The sequence below is a fragment of the Cicer arietinum genome, chromosome 6, assembly GCF_000331145.2.
Source record: "Cicer arietinum cultivar CDC Frontier isolate Library 1 chromosome 6, Cicar.CDCFrontier_v2.0, whole genome shotgun sequence".
NCBI lineage: Eukaryota > Viridiplantae > Streptophyta > Magnoliopsida > Fabales > Fabaceae > Cicer > Cicer arietinum.
Genome location: NC_021165.2, coordinates 21764948 through 21784654, shown reverse-complemented (window position 1 = coordinate 21784654; position 19707 = coordinate 21764948). Strand labels below are relative to the sequence as shown.

Sequence of the window (19707 nt, the reverse complement as noted above, 5' to 3'; positions counted from 1 at the left end):
AGGGAAAACTATTTTTCACAAATTTTCCAGTTTTAGGCCCAACACTTTGCATTTGTATTTTTAATGATTACGTTGATGTATGGTAGTTGGTACATGATATTTCTTCAATTTATGATAATTTTTCCTCGTTAATTTCACCTTGCCGTTTCATGCCGGCTTAATTTTGAGCTTAGTAGTAATTTTTCTTAAATAATAAAACGAGGCCGGCAGAAAATCCAAATACAAAACTTTGCAAATTTCAGTGTTCGTATAATTATATCAAAGTGATGATTAATTGAAAAGATAGTAACTAGAGGTCTAGAAGCATAAAAAGTATACTATATGGATAATAATATCGTTGGAAGAATCTTCAAACATTTCAACCGAAAGCAATTGACCACTCCGCAAATCGTGGCCCTTGAACACCTTTGGATATATGAAAACAAAATATTAATAATGAAAATATCACATATTACAAAGTTCCACTCAACCTCAAACATAAATGGAGCTTTTGAAAAGTCCAAATGTATATACTCTATATATGTATGTATATATATATATGCATGTACATGTACATGTACATGTACATCCTTTATTTATATTCAAAGCAATTGTAAACAGCTAATTTCAAGGTGTATAATCTAATTGATCAAAATTAATGAAATTATTTGTGTTTAATAAATAAATAAAAATTAATGAATCGCGATGTTGACTCTTTGTTTTTATTCCTATGATTCTTTTTATATATACACTTTCTCAAAAGTATGCTTTCAAAATGAGGCATGTCAAGCATTTTATTTTTTTAGAATAAGAATTTATTTATAAAAAAATAAAATTGAGAGGTAAAGCAACAGTAGAGTAAGCACATGACCCTTGCCTATTTTCTTAAGTCTCTCTGATCATTATATATATTTAAACCAAAGACAAGAGAGTGGTTTAATTTGTGAGGGAAAGAAATTAAAAGGGATTCTATAATATAATCTATAAGATAAGATGGGTTTATGTTCATTAATAAATTTGAATATTGTTGTTGTTGTTATTGTGGTTCTTTGTTGGAGTAAAGAAGTTTTAGGTGTGACACAACAAGAAGAGGACAGAGTGTATGAATTACCTGGGCAGCCTCATGTGAATTTCAAACAATATGCTGGTTATGTCACTGTCAATGAAACTCATGGAAGAGCACTGTTTTATTGGTTTTTTGAAGCCATTCATCAACCTCAACAAAAACCTCTTCTTCTTTGGCTCAATGGAGGTATTTTTAGTTCACTATTTCAGTCTCTTCATTTTAACCAATAAATATTCCATATAAGATTCTATGGAGATGTGAGAAGAAAGTTGTGAAATTTTGTCACATGTCATAATTAGATTTCTTTATTTATTGTCTTCTTATGATTTATAACATTTGTGTTAGTGTTTTATCTTAACTAGCAAGATATCCATGCATTTGCATATAAATGATATTGGTATTGTTATGCAGTTTAAAATTGATATTTATGTTTAAATTTGGACTTTTTTTGTTTTTTTTGAGTTTTAAATTTGGACTTCTTTACAATTACAATTGAGTAATATTTAGCAAAATAAATCGATACAATCTCTCTTAAATGAGCAATACTTGCATGGTCACAAACAATGTAAGGAATGAGAGAATAATTTATTATTATTATTAGAAAAATTAAATAATGTATTTTTGTGTGTGTCTAAACCATTTTGATTTGTAGTTGTGACCATGCAAAAATTATTCATCTGAAATAAATAATTATTTTTTATAGTATAATAATAAATTAAAGATGAATATTAACCACACAAATTATGAATTTGTTGAAATAATTTTAATGTTTCTCACTTTCCATTCTGCTTAGTCAAATTCTAGTAAACTACCTCAAACAAATGAGAAATCTTAAAGAAACTGTGATGTGTTTCATTCATTAATATGCTTGTACGTGTCCTCCTCTATAAATTGAATGAACCTTTCTTAATCTACCAATTTATGAATTTATGAATGACTGTGACAACGTTGTCTTCAATTAGACAACAATTGCCATATGTTTAATTATTTAAAAAAAAAAACCTACAGAAAATAATTATGAAGAAAATATGGGCCACTAATTAAAAATGTGTTTGAGTTTTTTAGCTTTGTAGTATCATACCACAGCTGTAAAAGATTCAAGTCTTAAAAAAAAATCGACTAAAATACACTATAATCTCATTAGAATTTCTAAATGTATTATAGGAGTTAATTAAAATTAAATTTGAAGTCAATTATCAAATATCAAAGCTAATTATAACAATTAATAAATTTAAAATTACAAAAATCTCGTAGTAAATAAAAATATGAATAAATGTATATATATTAAATATAAAATTAAATCTATATATAAATAGTTTCTCCTATTTTAAATATAATAGAAAATAAATCAATAAAATTGAATGTATTTAATCAAAAAAATTGAATGTATTAGTGCATAGAAGCTATATATGTTACTATAGTCGTAGATATAGCATCGTATAGTTTACACACATAGACTCCTAAATATTCCTAAGGTTACCCAGTGGATTGGAACTACCACTTTTATTCCAATCCACACACCCACATGGCATGGTTGTCCAAACTTATCATATTCAAGCTACGAGCCACAACTGACAACTCACAAATTCCTAAATTGGTTTTAAAAGTTTAATTAAACATTGGATTTGTTGGAAGCATCGTAATGAAGCAAAGGGACTTTCCTATTTAAAAATATGAAACCAAATGCCATTTAACAGTTCTAATTCACATTTGTTTTTTTGACAAATTCTAATTCATATCTCCCACTCCTTTATTCTACTATAAATGACTAAATTATTAAAATATTTTGTTCCGAAATACTAGTAAAGCACTCTTTCAATTTTTCATGCAACTTTTTTATAGAACTAAATTTAGGGTGATATTTTTATACAAAATTAAAAATATAAACTAGTAGATGGATTGGATGAATAATATAATTTTGTATATTGTACTTGTACTACATAGTAGTGGAATTAATAGTATGGTCAATCAAGCATGCGGGTGTTGGGAATTTGACTTGTTAGTGAGTGGCTTCAACTTGCAGCACAAACAGCCATGATGAAAGTCGATACAAGTCATAAATATTGCTTTAAACACAAGTCATAAACCCATTTCTTTTAGCTGCTGATAGCAACATAAAGGTGAGAAAAAACTTTAGATCATCAATGACGCCAGAATAAAAGGGACACTATATAAAAAAAATATGTCCATAAATATTTAAATAACAAATATTGAATTCCATTTAATTTGTGTTCTAATTGATTCAAATACATTAAAGATATAAGGTTGATTTGATAGTTAAATGAACTGACAGATAAAAGTCAATAATTCAATATCATTTTCATTATAATACTAACATTCTCACCGTAATACTAACAACTTTAATATAAAACTAACATTGGTTGTTAAAAATATTGAATAAGTATATTCTTTTTGATTGATTATAATTAAATATGTCTCAAATTTGTGTCCTCCTTGTAAGTTTGAGATACTATCACTCGATTGACTTTCTAGATTGCTTAATTTTCTTTTACTTTTCTATAAAATCGATATAATAAATATTGAAAACTATATCGATTATAGAATACATAGGGGCAATAACTTTCATGTGTTTGAGAAAGGTCGTTGAAAACTCAACAATGATGTGTGAGTGTTATTCCATATAGTCTATATGAAAATTTAACACTTTAGCAATTCCATAATGGTGGGTAGGGTGACAGTTCCATCCATTAAGCTATCATCCATTCAAAAAACTAAAAATTACTTAATAGATTGGATATATTCAATTTATTTCTTTAATGAAATGGAAGAATGCAATTCATCCAACCATTTTTTAAAATTCAATGGATTATATATTTTTGTTTCCCTTAAATTTTAAATATATTATATTTGTTTATTATATTTAAACAAATTTAATAAATATTATTATAATTGTATTAAAAAACGTTAATATAATTGTTTTAAAAAATATTTTTTCTGATTAGAAAACATTTTTTTTTACAGAAAATGGCATTTTTTTTTATAATTTTAAAAAATAAGTAATTTTTTAAAATACTTTTATTTATTATTTCTAAAAACCAATTTTTATTTATTTACTACAATTTTTTGGTACAAACCTGGAACTTTTTAGTATTTTAAAAAACAGTTTGTTATTAATTTAAAATAAGTAATTGGTTTTAAAATAAGTAATTGGTCGTCAGAACACTATCGATCATTATATATAGAAATAATTTTAAATTATTGCATTTATTTTTAAAAATATTATAAAAACATTTTTCCTTTATAAAAACATTTTGTTTTGCAGGAAACCTTCTATTTTACTGTAGAAAAAAGTTTTTTAAAATAATAAAAAAAAATATTTTCAAAATAATAATAAAAAACAAATTTTTTAAAATAATAAAAAAGTTTAATATAATAAATATAATTATTTTTTAGAAATTACTAATTTTAAATAATCAAAATAAATGATTTTTAAAAAATAATATAAAAAAGTTAAATAAAAATAGAAAACAGAATTTTTCTATAAAAAATATATATTTGATAAAATAATAAATTAATTTATTATACGCTCAAAAGAAAATAATTAGATGAATTGGATGAATATCCAAGTATTGAAAATGTGATAATGAATTAATTAGATCATTTTTATTTTTATTGGATGAATGAAATTTTATTTTTTAAAAACTTTCAGTAGATTGTAAATATATTATTTTGATACATCTATATCCTAATCGATAGATATATCTATTTTATCACCCTTATATATTAGAAAGTCAATAATAAATTCATCTAGATTTAGAATCATAAATCTCTATAGCTTATGACTTTCGGTTATGCATATCGAGTACAAATATACGTCTTATATTTTTTTAACATTACGATACAAGTATTTCTTCCTGTATTATTTATAAATATAAATAAGTCATTTATTTAGTCCAAGATATGATTCAAACAAAATATAAATAAAGTTAGAAATAACTATTATTCTCAAAATTTCCCCTTTACGAAGTACAAACCTTCTGTCACTTTCAAAATTAGTTGGTTTTAGTTTTTGGTTAGTGTTTAATTGTGTATTTAATTAATTAAATTGGAATAATATCTAATGATAGTTTGAACAAAAGTGAGAAAGACAAAATTACAATCAAACAAATGATTAATTAAATTAGACATTTTAGTCTTCAAATTAAATAATGATATTGATTGATCACGAAACAATCGCTGGCCATTTCTTAAGTCGACTATTTCGTTAAAAATACTTTTAATTGAAACACATAAGCCACAAAGTCATACTCCTAATAAAATCATGAGTTGGACCACATACCCACATAAAAATAAAATAAAAATACTAGCTTTAATTTTCTGACAATAAAAATATATTCAGCTTTAGATAAGTCTAAGCAATCCAAAAGTAGCAAATTTTCAGCAAAGTGATATCATTCAAGTTTGAACTAATTATTACCCGTAACCACTCATAACAAATTTCTTCCACCTTGCAACCATATAAAGTTTTCATTTTAGGTTTTCAAAAAATAATTTTATATAGTAAAATATATTGTTTGGAAAAATACAAATAAAGATAGTGATTATTTATAAATAACAATACAATTAATTAATATTAAAGTCCATCATCCTTCTATTACCCCTTCTCTTATTAAATAACAAGACTTTTAAATAAGAACCGATTTTATTTTAGTATATGATTGATGTGAAAAATTAATGTATGAATGTTACAGGCCCTGGTTGTTCTTCAATTGGTTATGGAGAAGCAGAGGAGCTTGGACCCTTCTTTCCCCAAAATAGCACCCAACCAAAGCTCAAGTTGAACCCTTATTCTTGGAATAAAGGTGGGTGAATTTGAGATAAACTTGTAAATTTTGTACAACTTTCACATCTATATAGACTTTAAATAATGTAATAATGAAGTTCTAACATGTCACATTGATACCTGATTAGATATAATTTTCCAATTATCAACATGGGGTGGAAGTACATTTTTTAACTTTGTAATATAATTTCATAATATATAGATAATGTATTTATTTTATTTAAAATAAATAAAATATATGTTAAAGAAAACAATAATCCCTTACCACTATGATTTCTACAGCTGCAAATCTTTTGTTTCTTGAATCCCCTGCTGGAGTGGGATTTTCTTACACAAACACCACCAGTGATATAAGTGAGCTTGGTGACACCATCACTGGTAATAATTATTCTATCAACTAATAATTGATACAATTTTTTATTAGTACTTTCACTTAATGTGATTTATTAATCATGTATACTTAATTTCATTGACCAGCTAAGGATTCACACACATTTCTCATCAATTGGTTTAAAAGATTTCCTCAATTCAAATCACATGACTTCTACATTGCTGGTGAAAGCTATGCAGGTATTTATTTAACTTCTAAATTAATTTTTAGTTAAACACTATTTTTCATAGTTCTTGATCACTTTAAAATAATTTGTATTGAAAATTCAGGACACTATGTTCCACAACTTTCTGAGCTCATATTGGATAATAATCACAATCCTTCTAAGGAAGACTACATTAACTTCAAAGGGATCATGGTATATAATTAAATTGAAAATCAATAATAAAAGTCCTAAAGAAATAAATATAAATCAATGTTAATTTGACACAATTAGATGTGTTGACCAGATTGGAAATGCACTATTGGACGATGAAACAGATCAAAAGGGTATGATAGAGTATGCATGGGACCATGCTGTGATATCTGATGATGTATATTATAACATCACGACCACATGCAACTTCAGTATTTCAATTCAAAGTCAAACAAATGAATGCAATACAGAACTTAACAAGTACTTTGATGTATATAAGATTATAGACATGTATAGTTTGTACACTCCCATGTGTTTCAGCAATAACAGCAACACCAAAAGGGAAGCCTTCGTCACAAGCTCATCCCCTCATTCTCTTTCCAAATTTGTGAGTTTTCATTAACTTAACTATGCAAATGATTCAATCTTATATTTTCAAATAGGTTGATGATATGATTGATGTTGGATTTGAACAGGATGGGTGGCATAAAAGGCTAGCAGGATATGATCCATGTGCATCAGATTATACTGAATTATACCTAAATAGGCCAGAGGTACAAAAGGCATTGCATGCTAATGTCACAAAAATTCCTTATCCATGGACTCACTGCAGGTATGTATGTGATTCACTAACTTCATTTTAATTTTCATGAACATATTATATATAGGAAATGTAAATTAATCAAATCAACATTGATGCCATCTTGTGTTTTGTGCTTAAATAGTGATAATATAACATTTTGGAATGACGCACCAGCATCCATGCTTCCTGTCCTAAAGAAGCTTATTGCCGGTGGTATTCGCATATGGGTTTATAGGTAAATAAATTACATTTTTATTAGTCCATTTCCTTTTTATTAGTACATTTTTTTTTATCTTTCTTTTGCTAATTTACTTTATTTCTAAATTTATGCAGTGGAGATACTGATGGAAGAATTCCAGTAACTGCAACAAGATACACACTAAGAAAATTGGGTCTCCCTATAGTTCAAGATTGGACTCCCTGGTATACCAGCAGACAGGTAAGCCAATCTGTGTTATATTTTTTAATACTAGTATATGGTTTTGAAGGAATTAAATTAGTCAATGATAGTTTCAGCTATATTTCAAATTTGGGTTAAACACGGACTATTAATCTTTAATTGAAGTTCATTAAACACTTGAGCTTAAACAATGCGTTACTTTAACACCAATGCTTGAGGATTTGGTTCCCTTAATTTCAACTTCTATTCTTGTTCTTGTGAAACACCAATACCTACTACCCATATAAAACTTCATCAAAATTTTAGTTTTCTTTTTAACCTGAATTTGTATGAAATTACAGGTAGGAGGTTGGAACATTGTATACGATGGGCTAACTTTTGTGACCATAAGAGGAGCTGGACATCAAGTTCCTACCTTTACTCCCAAGCAAGCTCTTCAGCTAGTTCGACATTTCTTAGTCAATAAGAAATTACCACAACATCCTATATAACGACTTCTATTTTAGATTTTCATTTTTATGTTAATTTGTTCCACATATAGGTTGGATGTCTTTTTAATTCTTTTTGGGTTAAAATTAATCCGATTGTTTGTTTTTATTACTCACTCGAATTCTCATTCAAGTGTGAATTGTATTATTTGAATCACTTACTAATTATAGTATATATATACGGCTTGAATATGAATCTAATTTTTTTTTATCATTAAAATAAAAAAAAAGTATTTTTTAATTAAATTTTGTGTACTAATGAATAAAATAATTATCAACAAATTGAAAAAAAAATGTTTCAATAACAAAAATGGGATGACAAAAACTTTGTAATGTTTCTATTCAATTGATTTTTGTGTTCATATACAACCATTTTATAGCTATACATGGAGACAACCAATAACTCTATGTTAGGCAGAAAATCATCTAAGGCCTTGACATAAGGAATTGCGAATTAATTCTAAATGATTCTACGATTTGGAACAATGAATGCTAAAACTAACAGCTCAAGTCAACCAATAATACGGAAGCTGCTCCCAACTTCATTAGATAGCCTAATACTAATTTTGACACATAATTTGAATCATAATATACAAGGAGTCTTAGGTCATTATCTTTGGGATGATAATTTTCCGCACCAATGATGACTTTAGGTACCTCAAAATCAGCATGGTCACGTCGCCTTTAGTGAGGTTCCTACCTAAACTGACTGAGAATATATACTTAAAATGTTAATTCCGTTATAGTGATTGTGAAGTAAATGAGTCGTCCCACCAACCTACGATATTGTGAAGGATTCTCATATAATGATTCACATATAGGTTTGGTTCAAGTAGGATAGATGAAGCTTTACAATCTAGCATCCCACATTCATTTAGAATGTCCAAACCATATTTTATTTGACACACAGACAATCCAAATGAGCCACAAGCATGTTCTAGACCAATAAAGTATTTCAACTCTCCTAACTACTCCTTCATGAGAAAACACTTGATGTGAGATATTGTTTGAATTTTGCACATGATTTCACATCATTTTCGGACACAACAAGGCCATCAACATAAATCAATACAATTATAAAAATTGAACCATGTGAGTATGTCAACAAACTATGATCATCCTCACACTCTTGAAAGCCATATTTCATCCATGCTTGCGACAATTGAATATATCAATTAATATTGAGATTAGACTTTCTTCTTATGTGGAGAAAGATCTAAATATTGTATCTTAACATTTCTCACTTATTCAAGTAGAGACAAGTTTTACTAGGGTTGATTGAGATAGTTTTATTAAGAAAATGCAACCACCAAAAAGACATAAAGAAGAAAGAAAAACCATTCTCAATTTTCTACCGTAGTCTCGGTAAAATTTCCACTGCACATTTTGTTGTTGTTGGATCGGACTATGTTTTGGACATCAAGTTTGCAACATACAATTCTTAGTTTACAACGGTAAGATTGGCAAAAGGAGGTATGAAAAGAGAGTTATTGTTGGATCAGACGATTCATGATTTTTACCCTTGCATTGAGGAGTTTTCCACATTAAAATATCAATGTTTTTTACGTGCTTTTATTTGATCAATTTGCTACCAAATATTTGTTGTTGCTCGTCATGGGTATTAGATAATATTATTATATATTAGTAGTAAGAGTATTTTAGATATTTTCTATTTTCCTCTATATATACTTATTGTAACCCTATTAACTTTAGTTTGGTTCATTATATGTTATGAAACCCTAGAGTGGTTGTTTCTCTTCTTTCTCTTTCTTCCTCTTTTCATTGTTAACATGGTATCAAAGAGCTTTGGTTAATTTTTGGATCTACCGTAGAGAAGAGAGAGACTATTTTGATAGGAAAGACAACCACCAAAAGAGAAAAGAGAAGAGTAACCCTATTCCCGATTTTGTTAAATCAGTCTTAGAAAAACATCGATTGCGCATTTGTTAACCGTTGGATCGGGCTGATTTTTGGACAGCAGGCTCGCAACATTTAGGTCTTCGTCTTCAACGGTCGGATCGATGAAACGACATCTGGAGAGGGAGAAATCGTGCTCGCACAACACCAGGTTATCCTTAATTTACTTTGTCTCATTGATTGTGTTTGTCGTATTTTCCTGTCATTATTTGTTATGGCTGGTGTTAAGGATGATTCTCTTCAAGCTGTTAGTGTTCACCTCAATGGACAAAATTACTCTTATTGGAGTTATGTGATGAAAAAATTTTTGATTGGAAAAGATATGTGGGGTTTTGTTGATGGAACTTCTGTTAAGCCTACAGATAAAAAGAATGAAACTCAATATGCAAAAGATCTAAAAACATGGAATGTTAGTAATTCAAAAATTATTACTTGGATTAATAATTTTGTTGAGTTGTCTATAGGAGTACAACTAGCAAAATATGATACTGCTAAAGATATTTGGGATCACTTGAAACGTTTGTATGTTCAGTCTAACTTTGCAAAACGTTATCAGTTGGACAGTGATATTAGATCCCTTAAGCAGAGCAGTATGACCATTCAGGAATTCTATTCGGCAATGACTAATTTGTGGGATCAATTGGCTCTTATGGAATCACCTGAGTTGAAAGCTGTCAAAGCATACATTGATCAAAGAGAGGAGCAACGTCTGGTTTGGTTTCTAATGGCTCTTCGTGATGATTTTGAGGGCCTTCGTGGGGGTATTTTGCATCGTTCCCCCCTTCCTAATGTTGAATCAGTAGTTAGTGAATTGTTGGCAGAAGAAATCAGATTGAAGACTCATTCTAGTGTGTTAGATAAGGAAATTCTCTCAACTCCTCCATCTGTTTTTGTTACTCCTGTTCAAAAAAAAAAAACATCTCAAGGAAGAGTTGGGCTTGGTAATGATGAATGTGCATTCTGCAAAGAAAAAGGTCATTGGAAAACACGTTGTCCGAAATTGGGGAGAGCACATAAGAAGAATTTTAGGGGGCCATCGTCCAATGTTGTTGCTTCTGCTCCTCCTACCATTGGCTCTAGTTCTGGTTCTGTATACTCATCTGAGACTGCTTCCCAAATATCTGATATTGCAGAACAACTTCAAAGACTTCTTGGCACTCAATCACATGCCATGTCTGCCACTTCTTCTAAAGGTTTGAACTCCTCTGGTATGTCAGGTATATCTCCTTCCATATGGATTCTTGATTCTGGAGCATCTCATCATATGACATACGATGATAAATATTTTGTGTCTGTGAAACCTGTCTCGTCTGTATCGGTTATGACGGCTGATGGAACTCCTATGCCACTAGCATGCATTGGTTCTGTCTCCACACCTAACTTGTCTCTTTCTAATGTTTATTATATTCCTAATCTTACTTTGAGTCTTGCTTCTGTTAGTCAAATATGTGATTTCGGTTATTCGGTTATGTTTTCTTCCACTTCTTGTTGTGTGCAGGATCCACATTCCGGGAGGCTGATTGGGACAGGCCATAGACAGGGGGGACTTTACGTTTTAGATGCCCTACGACTCTCAGATACTGCAGCCTCAACAACTACTGCTGACTTATTATCTAGTTTTCGCTTGAATTCATTATCTTCTAGTTTTTATTTATGGCATTCTCGCCTTGGACATGTTTCTGCTTCTAGATTAAAATATTTGGCTTCTACTGGAGCCTTAGGAAAGTTACAACCCTGTGATATCTCAGATTGTTGTGGTTGTAAACTTGCTAAATTTCCAGCTTTACCGTTTAGTAAAAGTGTTTCCATTTCATATGCGCCGTTTGATTTAGTTCACTCTGATGTTTGGGGTCCATCACCGGTGCTCACCAAATGTGGATCTAGATATTATGTTTCGTTTATTGATGATTACACTCGTTATTGTTGGGTTTATCTTATGAAAAATCGGTCTGAATTTTTTGAAATTTATCATATATTTCGTGCAATGGTCAAAACTCAACATAATTCTGTTATAAAGTGTTTTCGTTGTGATTTAGGTGGTGAATATACCTCTAATAAATTTTCTGAATTACTTGCTTATGATGGCACCCGCCACCAAACATCTTGTACTGATACTCCTCAACAAAATGGAGTTGCTGAAAGGAAACCTCGTCACATTATAGAGACTGCTCGTTCCTTCTTGTTGTCCGCTTCAGTTCCTAGTGAGTTTTGGGGAGAAGCAGTTCTTACTGTTGTTCATGCTATTAATAGAATTCCATCCTCTATCATATCAGGTTTGTCTCCCTTTGAAAAATTGTATGCTTCTACCCCTGATTACTATTCTTTGAATGTTTTTGGTTCTACTTGTTTTGTTCTTCGCCCTCAAGTAGAGCGCAGTAAGTTGTCTTTTCGTTCAGCCATGTGTGTTTTTCTTGGTTATGGGGATGGTCAAAAGGGTTATCGTTGTTATGATCCTCATGCAAGAAAACTTTATGTATCTCGTAATGTTGTTTTTCTTGAGCACATCCATTTTTACTCTGTTTCCTCTGATTCTCAGATTACTAAGAGTTCTGAACTAACTCATATTGATCTGTTTTGTCCTAATGATAGCGCTTCTAGTGATTGTAATGTTGAGAATTGCAGGATAAATACTACTACTCCACATGATGACATCCCTCTTGTCCCCCCAGCTGTCTAACCAGCTCCTGTGATTGTTGATCCTCCTCGTTACCCTTCTCGTCAACGTAAGTCTACTCAGTTACCTGATTTTGTCTATTCAACTTACTCGGCTTCGTTTACTTCTTTCTTAACCTCTATTCACAGTTTGTCTGAGCCCTCTTCCTATAAAGAGGTTGTTCTTGATCCTCTTTGGCAGCAGGCTATGGCAGAAGAACTATCTGCATTGCACAAAACCAACACTTGGGAATTAGTACCTCTTCCTCCTGGAAAACGTGCTATTGGGTCTCGTTGGGTATACAAGATCAAAACTAAGTCTGATGGGTCAGTTGAGCGCTACAAAGCACGTCTTGTTGCTAAGGGTTTCTCTCAACAATATGGTATGGATTATGAAGAAACTTTTGCTCCTGTAGCCAAGATGACCACTATTCGTACTCTTATTGCAGTTGCATCTATTCGTCAATGGCATATTTCCCAAATGGATGTCAAAAATGCCTTTTTAAATGGTGAGCTTCATGAAGAAGTCTATATGGTCCCTCCACAAGGAGTTTCTCATGATCCAGGGGAAGTATGTAAGTTAAAAAAGGCTCTGTATGGTCTTAAACAGGCTCCTCGAGCTTGGTTTGAGAAATTCTTTACTGTGATCACTTCTCTTGGTTTTCGCTCTAGTGAACATGATTATGCATTGTTTATAAGGTCCACCACTCATGGTCGCATTATACTTTCTCTATATGTTGATGATATGAGTATTACAGGTGATGATGTTAGTAGAATCAATGAGTTAAAATTGCAGTTAGCCAAACAGTTTGAGATGAAGGACTTGGGAACTCTTCGCTATTTCTTGGGGATTGAAGTTGCCTACTCTCCTAGAGGCTACCTTCTTTCTCAATCCAAGTACATTGCCAACATTCTTGATCAGGCTCGTCTTTCTGATACTAGAGCAGCAGATACTCCTCTTGAGTTGAATGTAAAATATGCTCCCTCGGATGGTGTTCCTTTACCAGATTCCACTTTGTATCGTACTTTGGTTGGCAGCTTAGTGTATCTTACGATTACCAGACCTGACATTGCTTATGCTGTTCATGTTGTTAGTCAGTTTGTTGTCTCCCCCACTACAGTACATTGGGCAGCAGTTCTTCGGATTCTTCGTTATCTTCGAGGAACTCAATTTCAAAGTCTTCTCTTTCCATCGTCATCCTCATTGAAGTTACGAGCTTATTCTGATGCTGATTGGGCTGGTGATACCACTGATCGTAAATCCACCACAGGGTTTTGTATCTTTCTTGGAGACTCTCTTATTTCTTGGAAGAGTAAGAAACAAGACATTGTCTCTCGCTCTTCTACAAAAACTGAGTATCGTGCTATGGCATCCACTACCGCTGAAATAATTTGGTTGCGTTGGCTTTTGTCTGATATGGGTATCTCTCTTGCTGAGCCAACTCCGATGCACTGTGATAACAAGAGTGCTATTCAAATTGCTCACAACTCGGTCTTTCATGAACGCACCAAACACATTGAGATTGATTGTCATCTTACTCGTCATCATCTTCAGCATGAAACTATTACTCTACCATTTGTCGCTTCTTCTTTACAAATTGCTGATTTGTTCACAAAGATGCATTCCATTAAACGTTTTCGTTTTTTAGTTGACAAACTCTCGATGCTCCATGTTAATGCATCGTGAGTTTGAGGGGAGATATTAGATAATATTATTATATATTAGTAGTAAGGGTATTTTAGATATTTTCTATTTTCCTCTATATATACTCATTGTAACCCTATTAACTTTAGTTTGGTTCATTATATGTTATGAAACCCTAGAGTGGTTGTTTCTCTTCTTCCTCTTTCTTCCTCTTTTCATTGTTAACAACTACTACGTCATTTTAAAGTTAATTAACTAAATTCTTTAATATTTTAACATTGTGGTGTCAGATGTTCATGTGTGTAATGCTTTGGTTGATATGTATGCAAAATGTGGGGAAATTGGAAAAGCTAAATTGCTTTTTGAGGAGATGAATGAAAAAGATACATCGTCGTGGAATGCTTTGATAAATGGTTATCCTGTCAATGGTTGTGCGAATGAAGCGTTAGAAGTATTCGCAGCAATGTTACAGGAAGGATTTGAACCGAATGACTAGTGTGTTATCTGCTTGCAACCATTGTGGTTTGGTAGAGGAAGGAAGACGATGCTTCAAAGAAATGGAGATATTTGGAATTGTGCCTCAGATTGAGCATTATGGTTGTATGATTGACCTTCTAGGAAGGGTTGGATACTTGGATGAGGCTGAAAATTTGATCTTCTGTGTTGTCGCTCTGTCTGTTGCTTCTTCTGTTTGATTGCTAATCTCTCTAGTGATTTGCTTTGTTGCTTCTCTCTTTGTTTAGTTTGGTTTGGTGTAGTTTAGTTTGGTTTGATTTAGTTTGGTTTGATATGATTTAGTTTTGTTTGGTTCTATTTGGTTTGGTTTGTTTTGATTTGGTTTCGTGGTGCTACTTCTTTGGTTGTTTCTATCTGTTGATTTTGATATGGTTGTTGCTCCCTTTTTGATCGCTCCTTTTTCGGTTTGATTTTTTGTTGGCTTGGTTCTTCTCTTTGATTGTTGCTTCTTCTTTGGTGACATCCCTCTTGTCCCCCCGCGATTGTTGATCCTCCTCGTTATCCATCTCGTCATCATCTTCAGCATAGAATCATTACTCTACCGTTTGTCTCTTCTTCTTTACAGATTGCTGATTTGTTCACAAAGATGCATTCCATTAAACGTTTTCGTTTTTTAGTTGACAAACTCTCGATGCTCCATCTTAATGCATCGTGAGTTTGAGGGGAGATGTTAGATAATATTATTATATATTAGTAGTAAGGGTATTTTAGACAATTTGCTACCAAATATGACGAGCAACAACAAATATTTGGTAGCACATTGATCAAATAAAAGCACATAAAAAACATTGATATCTTAACGTGAGGCTTGTCAACATGTTAGTCTACTTAAAAACCTATTTCATTTTAACATTTTTGAAAAAGTAGATTAATGACTTTATATACATCTTACTTCCATTCTATTTTATAATAATACATTTAAATATGCCAAAAACTAAATAAAGTTAATATGCATAAATTACTAAAAGTTGAATGTCCAACAAAAAAAAAAAAAAAATCAAAATTTAATATAATAATTAATAGTAGTACAAATATTATTTATATTTATTTAAATAGATTGATATGGTAAGTCTAAAAGACTTATTATATGATTTGTAGTTTGACATTTTTAACTAAATAAGCTTGTTTAGAAGCTTTAGCCTTAACCTTATCTATTTAATAGAGAAGTCTTGCCTCACTTAAGCCCCATAGGCCCCCGTCGATCGGTCTACTTATTCATTCCCCTTCCCTTAATATGAAATCAACTTAAGTGTTCCACTTGACTTTTAAATTAATTTTTAGCTAACAAGTTTAAAATTCTATAAACATCAAATCCACCAAAATTTAAATTTTTTTAACAAATGATAAATTGAATATCAATTTTTAAGTAAAAAATCTAAAAAACTAAAAGAAAAACAGAACTCTTGACCTATAAATCAATTTTCAAACATATTTTTTTTTGTAGAGTTTTCTGTCATCTATAACATTAATAAAAACAATACTCATTTAGTGTAATCTATTTTTCTTCCAAATTTACCTGTAGAGATTTTAAAAAAAATTATATTTAATTTTATAAAGACTAAAAGCGTATTTACAAATTTTAGTAGAATTTCTATTTATTTTAAATTTATAACGACAAAAAGTACGGATGAAAATATCGCGAGGACTTTTGTTGAATAATATTTTGATAAGAATTAAAATTAAAATTTTATATATTTAACCTAATTTAATAAAATATTTTTCTTAGTGATGATTTTACTTTCACAAACATAAGGGGTAAAATTGGAGTTTCACATAATAAATATATTTATGTATTTATTTATGGGGAAGTTGATATGAAGGGTGAGATCTGTCGCTACTGCAGAAGTGAAATCGAGAAAGAAGATGGGTGGAGGAGGACATGGACATGGCGGAGGCACAACCTACAAAGGCGTAACAATTCATCAACCTAAGCGCTGGCACACTGTCACCGGGAAAGGCTTGTGTGCTGTCATGTGGTCCGTTCATTTCTATTTCATCATCTCTTTATTTCCCTTACCCTAATTTTTGTAAATTTCTTTCATCGATTTCTCGATATTCATCTTTTTATTTGATTGAATTGTTTTTGCTAGGTTTTGGGTGATGTACAGGGCGAAACAAGATGGTCCTGTAGTATTGGTAACACTGATGAAATTTCAGTCACGTTTTATTGTAAATAATTGTATGTAACATTGTTTCATACTTTCTTTCTTTTTTCTGTTTTACCTTAGGGTTGGAGGCATCCTTGGGAGGGTCATGATGATCATGGAAGCGGTCATTAAAATTCTTAGGTACCATCTCATCATCATTGGTTTTTAAATTGTTATTTATTATATGCAATTGCTTTAATATTTGAGTTTAACTCGTGTCCTGTGGAATAAGCTAGTGCTGTTAATTTATGTTCATTTAGCTTATTTATTTCTTCTAGTTCTACTGCTAAACAATATGCAGTTTATATTCATTAAGCCACTAATTTTGTGATAGTTGGTGTTGGCGACTTGAACTCGAACCCGTAGGTTTCTTTCTCATTTTTGGCTAATTGAATGTCTTCATTTATACATCTAGGAGGGTTTGGCAGATGAAACCAGTGACAATTCAAATTTAGGTTATTGTACCTGACAGAATTCAGCACGATGATACCAGGCATTCTTCTGATAGACCTGATTTAAATCAGACCCTATAAGTTATTAACCCTTGCTAAGCCTAGTCAGTACTTTGAATTTTAGGATTTGTTGATTTTGCCTTCCTGTAATATATGTTAGGTGATTATTTTTTTAATAAGTGTTTTGCTCTCAAGAACTGATACAATTAGTTAATTACGATTTATCACCAACAGGTCATACTAAACTTTTACGGAGACTACTTTTTTTCTGATTAGAAGTAAGATTGTTCACTTTCTGCTATTTTCATATGGGGTACCTTTTGATGAAGCAAGAACAATTAAGTTTTATCCTCTTCATTTTTTACATTTACAAAAGAGTGTTGTTAATTCATTACTACTTAGTAAAGGACATATGTTGTATTTGATGTACTATAACTTAGTCTTTGACAACATTTGTAGAAGAGGGACCAGTTGGAGCTGTAAACAGAAAAGTATCAATTAGAATATTTGTACGGTGCAGAATTTGCATAAGTATGATGATAACATGTGTATTGATTTCTTGGCAGGTTCCTGCTGCAAAAAGGGGAACATCAGAACTGGAAGGGTCTGTTTCTGTGAATGTGAATCAAATGTCTATTTTGTTTCATCATTTAATAAATTGACTATAAAATAAGAGATAATTTTTACATGATTCCATGAGCATAGATTTGTTTGAGCACCTTACTTGTTAACTTGTATGAAGGTTTATGGTTGTTGTTTGGACAATTTAATTTATCCATGTTTCGTGTGAGAGAAATTTACGATAATATCCTGAATGAATGTGTATCAACTATGACAAGGGTGTGTATGTGAGTTAACAAAATAATGTATTATTACGTTTTGTGTAGAACTGTCAAATTGAGCCAATCCTACTCACCGAGGTTGGTCAGAAAGTGAGCTATTCTAACCTGACTCACTATTTCTAGTGAGACACTTAAAAATACAACAACAAAAAGGAGTAATAAGTGTTTGCAAAGAGAAGCTAAGTTGTATGCCTGGTTGGTTGCAGTTGGTGGGGGAAGACAATAAGTTGGTGTGAGGAGTATAGTAGTCTGCAAATAGGTTAGAGTGTCATGGATTTTTATAATTATAAAACTTCAAAAATAGAAGAAAAAACATATTAAATGTTTGTGCAGTCCTTAGCCATTGCAATCCACTTGTAGGTTAAAAGAACTGATAAAAAACAACACAAGTTTGAGCTGGTATTTTGCAACTCCAGTCACTGAGAATTGGGCTGACATACGAGCCTTAATCTTTATTTGAACTAAATGTCCTGGATGAGCTAATACATTCAGAGGAATGTACTACTGAAGCAAGGTATATGTTCGAAAAATTGTGGTGGTAGGCTGTAGCTTTATAGAGAGTTTGCAGTTTCAAAAGGCTTAAGTTCAAAATAGTTTAAAGGAGACTCGAACTCATCTTTCTTTTGTTCTTCTATACGATCTCGCAGGAGTCATAACATTGCTGTAAATTTATGTGAAGCTGAAAAAAGTCACAGCTGGTTTGCAAATAATTTATTGACAAGAGATGAATTATATATAGGCGGAGATGAAGTCGGTCAATTCTAAAAATTTAGACTAAATTTTGTAAATTTAAAAATAAATTACCAAATTGTGAAAAATAAAATAGAGAAATCATATAGATAAAGTACTAGCATAAGTTGAGATGGTAAAAAAATGGATAAATCATAATTTTAGTTCTTGAAAATATAGGACATTGTATTTTGATTTATAAAAGATACAACTTACTATTATAAAAGTTTTTGAAAGATACATTCATGATCTTTATATCATCATGGCTAAACTAATTAATACATTGATAATTCGACGACTAAGTTTGGTGTTTTGCTGAATCAGTTATCAAAATGACAACGTCATATACTTTAAAAGGATAAAATGGTCAGAAATACCTGATTTCAACATCGTGTACGAGTTGTTCAACCCCTGCACAATTATGTTTTTCTTTAGGAACAAACACATAATAATAGACCTTGGAACAGGTGAAAACAATAAGATTAATTGGGGTCTCAAAGACAAACAATAGTTCATTGATAATATCATTAAAGCTATCTACCGCGGTCTTGTCATCTCTCCCAAAGATTACTTTACCAAATACCGCTACTAATTCTTTCAACCACCAATCATGCACTTTTTTGTTGTTATAATTTTCTTTGAGAATGGTTTAGGGATGATAGTCATCACTTGTAACATATGAATGTTAAACATACACTACATGTGATTTGTAGTGTACTTCATTCTTCTATTGTATTCAAA

At 31.1% G+C, this 19707-nt stretch overlaps 2 protein-coding genes across 2 annotated transcripts; both read left to right on the top strand.

The window, feature by feature from the left end:
* The first annotated feature begins 751 nt into the window (after nucleotides 1-751).
* LOC101496679 (serine carboxypeptidase-like 34) lies at nucleotides 752-8262 on the top strand. The gene is made up of 10 exons (XM_004505647.4): nucleotides 752-1231; nucleotides 5758-5868; nucleotides 6132-6227; nucleotides 6327-6419; nucleotides 6510-6598; nucleotides 6690-6983; nucleotides 7072-7208; nucleotides 7321-7413; nucleotides 7512-7617; nucleotides 7920-8262. Exons 1-10 carry the CDS (start codon nucleotides 973-975, stop codon nucleotides 8067-8069), a joined length of 1428 nt encoding a protein of 475 aa, XP_004505704.1. The 5' UTR covers nucleotides 752-972; the 3' UTR covers nucleotides 8070-8262.
* An 8344-nt stretch (nucleotides 8263-16606) lies between these two features.
* Nucleotides 16607-18201, top strand: LOC101496352 (NADH dehydrogenase [ubiquinone] 1 beta subcomplex subunit 2). Its single transcript, XM_004505646.4, has 4 exons — nucleotides 16607-16772; nucleotides 16887-16932; nucleotides 17025-17084; nucleotides 17962-18201. The coding sequence occupies exons 1-3, from the start codon at nucleotides 16660-16662 to the stop codon at nucleotides 17073-17075; spliced, it is 210 nt and encodes a 69-aa protein (XP_004505703.1). The 5' UTR covers nucleotides 16607-16659; the 3' UTR covers nucleotides 17076-17084; nucleotides 17962-18201.
* Nucleotides 18202-19707: the final 1506 nt, after the last annotated feature.

What these genes read in the sequence shown, in the direction of transcription:
- LOC101496679 (XM_004505647.4), top strand. Translation starts at nt 973, where the DNA reads ATGGGTTTATGTTCATTAATAAATTTGAATATTGTTGTTGTTGTTATT. An exon ending in TCTTCTTTGGCTCAATGGAG is followed by an intron (nt 1,232 to 5,757) that starts GTATTTTTAGTT and finishes TGAATGTTACAG; the next exon opens with GCCCTGGTTGTTCTTCAATT. An exon ending in ATTCGCATATGGGTTTATAG is followed by an intron (nt 7,414 to 7,511) that starts GTAAATAAATTA and finishes AAATTTATGCAG; the next exon opens with TGGAGATACTGATGGAAGAA.
- LOC101496352 (XM_004505646.4), top strand. Translation starts at nt 16,660, where the DNA reads ATGGGTGGAGGAGGACATGGACATGGCGGAGGCACAACCTACAAAGGC. An exon ending in GGCTTGTGTGCTGTCATGTG is followed by an intron (nt 16,773 to 16,886) that starts GTCCGTTCATTT and finishes TGTTTTTGCTAG; the next exon opens with GTTTTGGGTGATGTACAGGG. An exon ending in AAGATGGTCCTGTAGTATTG is followed by an intron (nt 16,933 to 17,024) that starts GTAACACTGATG and finishes GTTTTACCTTAG; the next exon opens with GGTTGGAGGCATCCTTGGGA.